Source organism: Muntiacus reevesi, chromosome 7, assembly GCF_963930625.1.
Source record: "Muntiacus reevesi chromosome 7, mMunRee1.1, whole genome shotgun sequence".
Classification (NCBI taxonomy): Eukaryota; Metazoa; Chordata; class Mammalia; order Artiodactyla; family Cervidae; genus Muntiacus; species Muntiacus reevesi.
The window spans coordinates 12,551,693-12,565,838 of record NC_089255.1 but is presented as its reverse complement, the minus strand read 5'-3'; the positions used below and the strand labels follow the sequence as shown (position 1 = coordinate 12,565,838).

General features: G+C 36.2%; 1 protein-coding gene across 5 annotated transcripts in view; it reads left to right on the top strand.

The window, feature by feature from the left end:
* The window catches only part of DENND4A (DENN domain containing 4A), a 114,366-nt gene that overhangs the window by 20,407 nt on the left and 79,813 nt on the right, over positions 1-14,146 (top strand). For 4 of the 5 annotated variants that reach the window (XM_065941600.1, XM_065941602.1, XM_065941604.1 and 1 more), the window contains exons 2-3: positions 4,123-4,199; positions 13,464-13,795. In XM_065941600.1, the coding sequence (XP_065797672.1) occupies positions 13,485-13,795 (311 nt within the window). In that variant the 5' untranslated portion in view covers positions 4,123-4,199; positions 13,464-13,484. The remainder of the gene's footprint in view (positions 1-4,122; positions 4,200-13,463; positions 13,796-14,146) is intronic. The other variant, XM_065941601.1, reaches the window with a different exon arrangement.

The window sequence follows — 14,146 nt, the reverse complement described above, 5'->3', positions numbered from 1 at the left end:
TCTTAATATCTCATTTTGATCATCTATTCACTGATTTTATTTTCAAGTATATTGATTTTTTCTATTGTATCAAATATAATATTCAACTGTATTTATATTCATTTCATTATTAAACCTGATTTGAAATTTATTATTTTTAATACCCAGTATTTGTAGTTGGTTCTTCATTATTCCTTATTATTTTCCTAATATCCTAGTTTAGTTTCCTGGAGATGGTTGTCCTGCTTATTTAAGAAATATGTTTGGGACTCCCCTCGTGGTTCAGTGGTTAAGAATCCACCTGTCAACGCAGGGGACATAGGTTGGATCCCTGGTTGGGGAACTAACCCACATGCCGTGTGGCAACCAAGCCTACAAGCTGCAACTACAGAGCCCTGCACATCACAGCAAGAGAGGAGCCCGCGTGAAGATCCTGTGTGCCGACAGCTGAGACCTGATGCAGCCAAAAATAAATAAATATTTTTAAAAATTCTTGAACATATAAATAGCTTCAAAAATTCCCCAGATACCATCTCCTCATACCTCTCTAACCATTTCTCACTTTTCTCCTTCCCATTTCTGTACTGTTTTTTTTTTACTCATCTTTTTTGTTACTTTTCTTGCCATATCTCTTTGTTTATCTTCTTTCATTTTCTGTTTTACACTCTTCTCTGATTCTTGGTCATTCATTCTATTTCTTACCTGCCATTCTATTTCTTACCCTACCCTCTTCATCTAGTTTAACTTCTCCCACTTACCTATTAACTTTTTTGGTTCATCAAAGCTCACATTCATGAATTAATATACAGGGCTCCCCCAGGAATTACTTCTCTGTCATTCTTTAATTAAAGTATGGAATAGAAGAACTCCAAATTTAAAGCCATGAGAGTTGAGTTATAAACTGATGTATATGGTCTTTAGGCAAGCTGTTTAATGTTTATGCCTCAATTTCTTCATTTATAAAAAGGATTAAAAGTACCCTCCTCACTCTAAAATCCTATGATTCTGTGGTGTCTTATCCTTCACATTTTCCTTCTGCTGTGCTTACCTCATTCATTTAATAAATATTTATATACTTGCCATGTATTTATAGCTCCTATAATTTATGTGAGGAATCAAAAGAAATAAAAGACAGGGTTTCTGCCTTTGAATTGTTTATAGTCTGTCTGCAGAGACAAGAGGTATCTGCATATTAACCCTCAGTTATTTCCAATCTGTTCCTCTTCTTTCCACACCAGATTATATTCTCAAGGGAATACCAACTACTTTGCTTATTTTTAAACATTAGTTTTACAGTCTTTTTTTGTGTGTGTGTGTGTGGCCATGCCACATGAAATGTGAGATCTTAATTCTCCCAACCAGGAATCGAACCTGTGCCCCCTGCATTGGAAGCAGAAAGTCTTAGCCACTGGATCACTGAGGAAGTCCCTGCTACTTTAGTTCAAATCTAATTTGGGGGGTGGGGAGTGGGCAGGTTTACCCTTGAACACATTAAAAACTCTTTTTTAAAAAAATTTCTTATACATCTAGGAATCCCTGTTGGAGTTGTTCTGTGCGTTCTCATGCTCAGGTGCTCAGCTGATCAATGGTATCTGACTCTTTGTGACCCTATGGACTGTAGCCCCCCAGGGTCCTCTGTCTACGGGATCCTCCAGGTTAGGATACTGGAGTGGGTTGGCATTTCCTCCTCCAGCGTATCTGCCTGACTCAGGAATCAAGCCCATGTCTCCTGCATTAGTAGGCAGATTCTTTACCGCTGAGCCGCCCAGGAAGCCCCAGTCATTCTGTGGTATTATTTTATTTGTCCACTTGATTCTAGTCTGGAATTTATTCGCGATAGGAAAATTTATCTCAGAATCAAGGAGATTGATTGTCACTGTGACTTAGTAGATGGTCACTCTCTGTCTCTATCTTTACATGTATGTATATGCCTGTGCATTTATGTTTGCATAATTATATTCAAATGTAATGTTCCAGATGGCTGAGTAAGTGTGACCAATAATCTGTGCACATGTATATGCTTTTTTCTCTGGTTTGTTTCTCCACCTATTTTGTAAGGACTTATTGCTTTAGAGACTTTCTTTTCCTTTCATTGGCCCTGTGTGCTCTCTGGTAAAAATATACCACTCCACAGGTATTATGGACAGTGTGGGGAAGGCAGGAGGGAAGTGGGCGTACTTATAAAAGGGCAACACTAACGATCCTTGGGGTGAAACTGTTCCGTATCTTGAGTTGGGTGATAAGTACGTGAAGCTGCACATATAATAAAATTGTATAGAACTAAATACACACATATATACACATGAATACAAGTAAAATCGGGAATATCAGAATAAGATAGGAGAATTGCATCTGTCACTATCCCCACTATGATTATACTATGATTTTTCAAGGTGTTACCATTGGGAGAAACTGGGTAAAAATTATACCAGATCGCTATTGTTTTTTTTCCAGCTGAATGTAAATCTACAATTACTTCAAAATGAAAAGTTCAATTAAAAATAACAGCAATTTAAAGAAGTATGTGCTGAAAGATAATTGACGTATGTAGCTGCAGGAAGCACTTTGAGGAGCATGACTTTGTATTTACATCAAAGGATGCTCCACTAAATAGATTTTATGCATTTTTTGTTGCAAGTTTTCTTATGCACATACAGAAAGTGAAGCAGTAGTGGTGATGTGTTGTCTCCATTAACAGAAGAACTTTGTAAACACTTAAGTGATGTCAGTTTCATATCAGTCTCACCTTCTGTGTAATGGGAAACCAGGTAATTCTAATAATGGGTCAGTTTTTTCATACAGTTCATGGAATCAAAGATTTTACAAATTTCTTCTGTCAAAAAGGAAGCATTTCATATTGTGAATGCTGCTGTAAATTAATCTGAAAATTTCAACATTAAAGAAAATGCTTTGTTTTTTTTAATAACAAATATTTCGTGGAACATAGGTACATGGAAGTCATTGTCATAAAGTGTTCTTACTGTATAAGGAAACTCAGTGTGCAGAAAATTTGTTTGGAATTGATTATATGCTACATTCATAATTTATAATTGCATCAAACAAGCCTGATATTCTACCAATAAAATAGGAGGTGCAGTTTTCAAATTTTTCCAGTATTTTTCACAGACATCAAGTATTTAAACTAGAACATTTTTGTGATAACCTGATGCTGAATTTATAAATTGTTTCAGCATATCTGTATTTACATTGTTTCTTTGCTGCCTGTCCGCAATAAGATTTTAGAATTATTTGAAAAATAATGTACTTTAGCCGCTCAGTCGTGTCTGATTCTTTGCAATGTAGCCCGCCAGGCTCCTCTGTGCATGGGGATTCTCCAGGCAAGAATACTGGGGTCGGTTGCCATGCCCTCCTCCAGGAGATCTTCCCAATCCAGGGATCGAACCCAGGTCTCCCAGATTGCAGGCGGATTCTTTACCATCTGAGCCACCACTCCATATTTACTGACTGAAGATATTCAGTGAATCTGAGGTGGAGTGGTGTCCTACTTTTTAAAACATATCTATCTCGATCACTTTTAGCAGTCCAAAATGTAGGAAGATTGTACTTAACGTTATTTTGCATTCATTCTTTTTATCCACTTTTCCATCCTACAACACTTTAATCACTTTAATTGATTTTAGCCCTTTCCCCACATCTCTCCCATTTCCCAGACACGCACCAAAGATCCACCAAGTTAGCTCAGTCTGGTGTCTGCTGCTGCTATTTCCCTGTTGTTTATTAGATACTCAGTGAAAATCATGTCTTCTTCCTCTTGTGTTTGTGCCTGCATTTTTTCTTCTAGGAATGAGATACTATACATAATGTCTCAGAAATTGATGTGTTTTTCTTTCTTCTTGTTTCTGTGCACATTTACTCTCTTGTGCCCTTATTTTTTCGTTTTGTTTTCTCTGTTTGTCCCCTTTATCTATTTTTAAGTGTTAATTCTTGACTGAAATGTGTTTTCTGGAAGAGCTGGTATATGAAAATTACTTACTGACTCTTAACCATATGAAAACAATACATGCAATCTTTTTGTTTGAAAATTATCATTATTAACAAAACTTTTAAGTATACACAGGCATCTTAGGGGAAAATACTTGATTGGAATTAATTTGAACCCAATTCTTACTCTTTTTAATACAGTATTTCTCAAACTCTGAGGCTTGCAGAATTCACAGATTGAGATCTGGCATCATTTTCAGAGAGACTTTCAGTAATGTGTAAGTAGTTTTTTTTTTTTTTTTTTTTTACATTTATATTTATTTTTATTAACTGTTTGCTATATAAACACAGTGAAATGTTAATTTATCAGATCTCTTAACTTGAATTTGGCCTATATTCACCAAGTAATGATTGTAAGTAACAAGTGACATGAAATAACTTGTTAAAAAAAGATGTTTCAAGTGTGCCCTGGGTCAGTATTAATTCAACACTGTTTATTAGAAACATCTTAGAAATAGCATCTCCAAGTGTAAAGAATTCTAGATTAAGGGACTTGAGTGCTTGCCCAGGCTCTACCACTAACTGGGTATCCTTAAGTAAGCTACCTTTTGTGCTTCAGTTTCTTTGGCTCTAAAGTAAGGGTTAAGACTATCACTAATGAAAAGATCTCTTCCCATTTAAATGTCTGTTATTCTTATCCTAACTTTTTTTTTTTTAATGTAAATTGGGTGTTGGTAATCTTTCAAAAGGGAGCTGCCAAATTACATATTGTGGTTTTATTTTTTTTGCTATTGATGTTTGCTTGGGAATAGGTATTGAGAGGGTAAGTGGTTTCAAAATAGTCAAAAAGACAAATAAGTCGTCGCCCCCCCCCTCCCCCGCTGCCTTGCTTAAGAACTTTGCCCCACATACTCCATCAGTTTTTGTTACTAAAATTTACTTTTAAAAAGTCAGTTGGCTTGGGTGGGCTAAACCTTTTTTTTTTTTTCTTTTTTTTAAGTAAACCTGTTAATTATGATATACAAATAAGATTTTTTTTTTCCTTTCAAAATCTCCCTAGAATGCTGTTTTCTAAGCAGCTTGTGCCAATTTTCATGGAGCTGGGGGAGAGGGAGAACAAAGCAGGAGAAACTTTGGGCCTCTCTCCTTGGGCCTTAGGGAGAAACTGGTAGAAAAACTTTGGGCAGGGTGAAGGCAGGCTACTGAAATGTGGTAGGAGAAAAGATGACTAGGGGTGGAATAAAAGAACAGAGAGATATGGAAAGGTAAAGCTAAACAAGAAGGCATATGCTGACTTTCATCGATATTGTCATCAACCTTTAGAATAGTGTTAGATTTTAAAACCTATTTATAAGAAATTCATTGGATGAATGAATCAATTACTTACTCAATAATTTTTTACTTTTTCCCAAGTCCCTGATAAGTTAGACTCAAATCTAGTTTATCTGTGTTTATCCTACATTCAATAGCTATAGTATTTAAGGTAATCGAGGTTCAGAAAATTGATTCTGAATTATAGAAAAAAGACATTACATTTAGGAAGTTTATATACTTGAGGAAGTTTGTAAAGTGAACTATTTATTCACTTAAATTTTTTTAAGCACCTACCTACCATACTTTGAGTACTAGCAGGGAGAAGAAGTTTTGGGTACTGATTATAGTGTCTATTTCTATTTAATGGAGTATTATGTGGTCATTTAATATAATTATGAAGATTATAGCCAACTAATACTTATTAAATAAATAAAATAAAAATACTTCTGTATTATAATTGTGCATGAGGGCTTCCGGATGGCTCAGCAGGTAAAGAATCCACCTGCAGTGCAGGAGACACGGGTTCAGTCTCTGGTTGGGGAAGATTCCATGAAGGAGGAAATGGCAACCCACTCCAGTATTCTTGCCTGGGAAATCCCATGGACAGAGAAGCCTGCCGGGCTATAGTCCATAGGGTTGCAAAGAGTCAGATATGACTTAGTGACTGAGAGGGAGATGAAGATTAGAAAGATGTTTTCTATGCTTAAAGAAAACTGGGAAATTTAGTTAAATATAAACCAAGTTTATTATTGTGAATGGAATTATTGAATTTCTTTTTCTTCTGTTTTGTACAATTTATAAAGTTTAAATGAAAATCCATATATGTTTAAATTGTTTTGAAAAATAAGATAAACATATATTAACTAGAAAAAGGTAATAGTGTATCATCAAAGGAAAAGAGCAAAGGTGTACTTGCAGGACAGTAGATAGATTACCTTGGCTGGAAGAACAATGAGAGATGAACTTTAGAAAAAGATGGGAATGAGAGTCTCCAGTTTTGATAACGTAAGAAAAGATGAGCTTGGTTAAGCCTTTAACTGTGAAATTACAGTGGTTTTTTTTTTTTTTTAATTAAAAAAATTTTTAATTTGAAATTTTTTTTAATTTTTAAAAAAATTTTATTTTTTAAAAAAATAAAATTTCTTCCAGTTTATTTAAGTGAACTGGAGTGAGGGGCCGTTGAGCTGGTCCATTGTGTTATTAGCCATTTCCATGTATAACCTTGAGTTATGTCTATATTAGGCCCTATCTGAAAGACTTTGCTCCTTTTACTAATTCAGTAAGTCTATAATTTTGCAAAACTTATGTTCTGATATTTTTGTTTTTCATATATCCTTAAAATGTTGCCTCTGATTTCCGCTCTTGCCTTTTCTTGTCCTTAGAGTTAACCTAGATAGCAAATGCTTTACTACTTGACATAATGGAGTGATAGAAGAAATAGAAAAGAATCTGATTTGATTGGGCAGAGATTGAAAGGGAGAAAAGTAAGTCAGTCTCCATTAGTTGCTGAACGGGTGAGAGCGTTTCAAGAGATTTCTTGTGATGATTTCTCAGTTTCTCTCTCGAACCTTTTAAGAATAGAGAGCTCATCCTTCTTGTTTTCTAATCTCAAAGAAAATAGATGTAACTTGCAATTAAACACACCAAGTAGGGATGTGAAATTTTTTTAAAATGTCTGTAAACATATTATGAACTAATTCTTTAAGTTATCTGTATCATGTCGAACAAAGAATAATTAAGAAAACAATAACTATTTAATGATGTGGTATTGTTACTAGAGCTTTAGTAAAGTTGTTTCATGGGTTTACATTACTATGATTAGTTAGAGAACTATTGGATCAAATACTTATTTTGTGTGGCCCCCAGTTTCCAAAATGAATTTTAAAAAGTTTACCTCCCCAAAAAATAGAAAAACTTACCTCCTAATTGTTTAGGGGTTTTGCTCTGATATTCTACACTGAAAGTCCAAGTTTTGTGCATGACTACGAATGCTTTCTTTAAATGTTCTTTCCAAGTGACTTTTGTTGGCTCTTACCAATATAAGGCATTTTGTCTTAAAACATGTTTGTTATTTTCTATGAGGATTGTAAATTTCACACTCCAATGGAAGTCTCATGATTTATTGAAACTGTTAGGAAATAACTACCCTGTGTTAAATATTTTCATTATTTTCTTTACCTTGTAATTTATAACAGTATCTAACCCCTAGTTTCTAAACCTCAAACTTACTTTATAAACAGTTGATTTAAAAGAAAAAGTAGAGGTGCATTTTCAGTATTATAAACTCTTCTTGAATGAATTAAAGAACATTGAGATCTAGAAGTTGTATAGGATGTTGCCAGCGATGCTCTTGACTTTATATACTTTGTCATTAGAGAATGCCATCAAATATTTTGCCACTTTCCTTACCACTGTCCACACCTAAATGAATAAATGGAATAAAGATAACTGAAGTGACATACAATTTACTTTTCTGTTAACAAAAGAGGATTTTATCACCACTTTAAAATTGATTGCTGTATTTAAAAAAAAAAATTATTTAGCTGCACCAGGTCCTAGTTGTGGCATGCTAGATCTTTGATCTTCCTTGTGGCATGCAAATCCTTTAGCTGCAGCATGTGGGATTCCGTTCCCCAACCAGGGACCAAACCGAGGCCCTCTGCATTGGGAGCTCCAAGTCTTAGCCTCTGGACTACCAGGGAACTTCCTGGTTACTCTTATATGTATTGATGAAGAACTTTGGACTTGTTCCCTTTTAGTAGTTATTTACCATATTCAATTATGAATCAAATCAAATTATTACAGTTTGTGAGCCAGTTAGAGGTAACAAAAACAAGATTTTCCTACAATTTTTCCCAAATATCTGCTTAATAGTATAATAGTTGTTTATTTCCAATGCCTAAGGTAGTAGCTTGCAGATAAACCTATTAAATATATATGTGTTTTCATCATTAAAATTCATGCCCACATAAAAGCAAATGAACACTTATAGAATCTCTAAGTGTATATGTCTATTTGACCCAAAAATTCTACTTTAATAAATTTATCCTGAAGAAATGATAAGAGTTGTAGCCAGAGGTTTATGTTCAAAGTTATTTATCTTAGCATTTTTAAATTTTAGCAAAATAAGTAGATACAGTAAATGATCAACAGTAAGGAAACAGGTCAGTAATGTTTTACTCATTAAAATATAGCCATTAAAGAATTATTTTCAAAGACTAATGAAAAAAGTTAAATACAAAAGTGCTTTAAACAACTGTTTTTGTTTTCCTACCTTGAAAAAATGGAGAGATAGTTAGCTGTGTGTGTTGTTGGCTTTTTTTTTTTTTTTTTGTAGAACACCTGTAATAGGCAGGTAAACACCTGTAATAGTGTTTAACAGAGTTTTGTCAGGAGAACAGGTTATTACTTCCTCTTTACTGTCAGTCTGGAAGAGATTTCTGAAAGTTTAAGCTTTTTCTTCTGTGCAGAAATCTTATATGTTAGGAAATTGCTACACAGGAGCCATATATACCTAAATAAAATAAGTAGGGACATTTGATCCTTCTTTAGGCATGTTTTCTAAGCAAATAGTGAGAATATTTACAGAGAACATTTGAGCAATGGATATAAATTCCAAAATATGTGACATGAATTCTGAAAACCATGATATTAACCATATAAAAATTTAAATGAGTTTTGGGATTATGATGAAAATGGTGATAACTTATATACAAATATATGAGAATTTATTGCCCTTAGGTATTTTATAGTATACAAAAAAGGTTATTTACTTTAAATAGCATTTTCTAAAGCATGTTCTGAGGGTTTCTCCTAGTTTTTAAGTTGGAAAATAGGATTCATTGTTCAAATAGACTTGGGAAATCATGGATTAAAGCAAAATCAATCAGGTACGTTTATCAGAGAATTTGTGAGGATTTAATATTTTTCGGTTCAGTTCAGACACTCAGTCGTGTCCGACTCTTTGCGACCCCGTGGACTGCAGCATGCCACACCTCGCTGTCTATCACCAATTCCCGGTGCGTGCTCAAACTCATGTCCATCCGGTCAGTGATGCCATCCAACCATCTCATCCTCGTTTGTCCCCTTTTCCTCCTGCCTTCAATCTTTCCCAGCATCAGGGTCTTTTCAGATGAGTCAGTTCTTTGCAGCAGGTGCCCAATGTACTGGAGTTTCAGCTTCAGCATCAGTCCTTCTAATGAATATTCAGGACTGATTTCCTTTAGGATGGACTGATTGGATCTCCTAGGAGCCCAAGGGACTCTCAAGAGTCTTCTCCAACACCACAGTTCAAAAGCATCAATTCTTCTGTGCTCAGCTTTCTTTATAGTCCAATTCTCACATCCATACATGACTACTGGAAAAACAATAGCTTTGACTAGGTGGACCTTTGGCAGCAAAGTAATGTCTGCTTTTTAATGTGCTGTCTAGGTTGGTCATAACTTTTCTTTCAAGGAGCAAGTGTCTTTTAATTTCATGGCTGCAGTCACCATCTGCAGTGATTGTGGAGCCCCCAAAATTAAAGTCTGTCACTGTTTCCATTGTTTCCCCATTTATTTGTCATGAAGTGATGGGACCAGATGCTGTGATCTTCGTTTTCTTAATGTTTAGCTTTAAGCCAACTTTTTCACTCTCCTCTTTCACTTTCACCAAGAGGCTCTTTAGTTCTTCCTCGCTTTCTGCAGTAAGGGTGGTGTCATCTACATATCTGAGGTTATTGATAATTCTTCCGGCAATCTTGATTCCAGGTTGTGCTTCATCCTGCCCAGCATTTCACATGATGTACTCTGTATATAAGTTAAATAAGCAGGGTGACAAAGCAGCCTTGAGGTACTCCTGTCCCGATTTGGAAGCAGTCTGTTGTTCCATGTCCAGTTCTTACTGTTGCTTCTTGACCTGCATACAGATTTCTTAGGACACAGGTCAGGTGGTCTGGTATTCCCATCTTTCAGAATTTTCCATAGTCTGTTGTGATCCACACAGTCAAAGGCTTTGGCATAGTCAGTAAAGCAGAAGTAGATGTTTTTCTAGAACTCTCTTGCTTTTTCAGTGATCCAGTGGTTGTTAGCAATTTGATCTCTGGTTCATCTGCCTTTTCTAAATCCAGCTTGAACATCTGGACGTTCACGGTTCATGTACTGTTGAAGGCTCGGAGAATTTTGGGCATTACTTTGCTAGTGTGTGAGATGAGTGCTGTTGTGTGGTAGTTGGAACATGCTTTGGCATTGTCTTTCTTTGGGATTGGAATGAAAACTCAACCTTTTCCAGTCCCGTGGCCACTGCTCAGTTTTCCAAATTTGCTGGCATATTGAGTGCAACATTTTAACAGCATCATCTTTTAGGATTTGAAATAGCTCAACTGGAATGTGAGCACCTCCACTAGCTTTGTTCGTAGTGATGCTTCCTAAGGCCCACTTGACTTCACATTCCAGGATGTCTGGCTCTAGGTGAGTGATCACACCATCATGGTTATCTGGGTCATGAAGATCTTTTTTGTACAGTTCTTCTGTATATTCTTGCCACCTTTTCTTAATGTCTTCTGCTTCTGTTAAGTCCATATCATTTCTATCTTTTATTGTGTCCATCTTTGCATGAAATGTTCCCTTGGTATCTCTGATTTTCTTGAAGAGATCTCTAGTCTTTCCTATTCTGTTGTTTTCCTCTATTTCTTTGCATTGATCACTGAGGAAGGCTTTCTTATCTCTCCTTGCTATTCTTTGGAACTCTGCATTCAAATGGGTATATCTTTCCTTTTCTCCTTTGCCTTTAGCTTCTCTTCTTTTCTCAGCTATTTGTAAGGCCTCCTCAGACAACCATTTTGCCTTTTTGCATTTGTTTTTCTTGGGGATGGTCTTGATTACTGCCTCTTGTAGAGTGTCACAAACCTCCGTCCATAGTTCTTCAGGCATTCTGTCTATCAGATCTAATCCCTTGAATCTCTTTGTTCCTTCCAATGTATAATTGTAAGGGATTTGATTTAGATCATACCTGGATGGTCTAGTGGTTTTCCCTACTTTGTTCAATTTAAGTCTGAATTTAGCAATAAGGAGTTCATGATCTGAGCCATAGTCAGCTCCCAGTCTTGTTTTTGCTGACTGTATAGAGCGTCTCTGTCTTTGGCTGCAAAGAGTATAATAAACCTGATTTTGGTATTGACATCTTTAATATTTTTACATATATATTATAAATACACAAAAGAGACATACAGTATATATATCTAATTTATTTGCCCATAAAATCCTTTCTTTGCATTTATTGAACCTAAGTCTAACATGAGACACATGTTGGAAAATTTCTGTTTTAGGTTAAACTGTTTTCCTATAATTGTTATATTAGTAATGACAGTACTGACGGAGGGGGTGTCTTCTCTTCGTTCAAGTAACAAATAAGATTTAAGGGATGCTAGACAGTTCAAGGAGATTTTGATGTTAAATGTTTGTGAATATTGATACACGATGAATTTCACTTTGTGTACTTTTTTCTTTGAATTTGTTATAAGTATGTCTTAGTGTTACAATCACTGCCCTACTTTTATTATTTGAAGTTCTTTTATTTATTGTATCTGCTAAAACTCATTTAGCGTGGATTTTTCTTTTTTGTTTTGTAATTTTAGAATAGGAGGTCATCTTCAGTGGTGCTTTCTCTGTGGAAAACCTGTGTTGAGGGTACCCTCTAAAACTTTTTTACATTTGCTCCCCCAGGATTACCACTAGCCTGGGAACACAGTTATTATTAATAACTTAGTGTGGACCTTCCTGGGGCCATGCAGATGGCTTAAGGTCAAACCTCAAATCCTAAGTGGTGTGAGTAGGCCTTTTGTTATACATTCTCAGAAAAGATTTTGTTACTCCCCTCAAAGTAGGGCCCAGATTGAAGTAAACTTTATTATTTCCCTGTAGCAGTGAATGGATTTTTAAAATCCACTCTTTAACAGAGGCTATGTCCTTTGAGGTTCTTGGCTTTATACAAACATCTCAGTTCCAATTCCCCATTTTATGTGGTCCCAATGCATTGTTTCCTGTCCCTGCAATACCTTTTAAAAACACAGGCCCCTTGATTACTGAGGAGATCAGCAGAATTCTCCCACCCAATATCAGCTTATACATTGCATTCTGGCCTTCAGTTTCCTTACTGTTTTGGGACCCTGGGAATTGCCCTGACAATTTTTTTCCTTTTTTTTTTTTTTTTTGTTCTTTTTTTGTTTGTTTGTTTTTCCCTTACATTTAAAAAAAATATTTTAAAAATTTTTTATTTATTTTTGGTTGCACTGAGTCTTCATTGCTGCTCACAGGCTTTCTCTAGTTGCGGTGAACGGGGCCTACTCTTCGTTAGGGGCACCGGCTTCTCTCGTTGCAGAGCACAGGCTCTAGGGTACGTGGGCTTCAGTAGTTGTGGTACACAGGCTTACTTGTTGCGTGACACGTGGAATCTTCCTAGAGCAGGACTGAACCCATGCCTCCTGCATTGGCAGGCAGATTCTTATCCACTGCATCACCAGGGAAGTCCTTCCTTACATTTTTACATGCTACTCTATGCATTTAGGGCTTCCCTGGTGGCTTAGGTGGTAAAGAATCTGCCTACAGTGCAGGAGACCTGGTGTGATCCCTGGGTTGGGAAGATCCCCTGGAGAAGGGAATGGCAACCCAGTCCAGTAGTACTGCCTGAGGAATTCCATGGACAGAGGAGCCTGGCATGCTACAGTTCATGGGGTTGCAGAGTCGGACACAACTGAGTGACTAGCACTATGCATTTAGAAGGTTGTATGTTTTTTTTGTTGTTGTCTGCTTAGGTAATCTAAGCTTGCATATTGACAAGAATGGAAATTCATGCATTCATTTTATAATAAGATTGTTGTTGTTGTTCATGTGCTAAGTCGTGCCCAATCCTTTGTGACTCCATGGACTGCAGCATGCCAGGCTCCTCCACCGTCTCAGAGTGTGCTCAGATTCATGTCCATCGAGTCAGTGATGCTGTCTAACCGTCTCATCCTCTGTCGCCCTCTTCTTTGCCTTCAGTCGTTTCCAGCATCAGGGTCTTTTCCAAATGCTATACATAGTCCCGTTTCTTTAAAAACACTTTTAACGTATGACAGTGAAAAGTATAATACTAGTGTGTTTTATCAGAGGTATAGTACACTTTTTTTTAGTTTTTATTCATATTTGTACACAAACCACTTATATTTATTTGACTTATTATAGGAGAATACTGGTCTTCTACTTTCCTTTTAGATGTACCTTCTGTAATGGAAGATGATTGAAGATAAGGGGCCTCGTGTTGCTGACTACTTTGTTGTAGCAGGATTAACTGATGTTTCAAAGCCTCTTGAAGAAGAAATTCACTTCAATGATGCCTGTCATAAAGTAGCCAGACCAAAAGAGCCTATCACAGATGTTTCAGTTATTATTAAATCTCTTGGGGAGGAAGTGCCACGGGATTACACATGTATTGATATTACCCCAACGGGACTGTCAGCTGATCTCAATAATGGAAGTCTTGTGGGGCCACAGATTTTCCTTTGCTATAGAAGAGGAAGAGATAAGCCTCCACTTACGGATCTGGGGTAAGTATTTTTTTTAAAGAATTATCGTTATTGACTCAAATAATATGCCTTGTAGATTTTGAAGTTAACCGTTCAACTCGTTTGTTTGTAAATACTTTAAAAAAATAGACACATTTATATCCAGAATCACGTTTTCTTTTCCTGTGCTCCTTTTATCTTTTCAGTGTCTCTTTTTTTGTTGTTGTCTTAAAATATTGGCTTTATGTTTACACAAAGCAGTACAAAATGAGACAGTTCCTCAAAGGGTGACTTGGAGCTAGAAAATCCATCCTGGGCATTAAAGTGTTAATGTTACTTGGTAAGTCGTGTCTGACTTTTTGTGACCCCATGTACTACGGCCTGCCAGGCTCC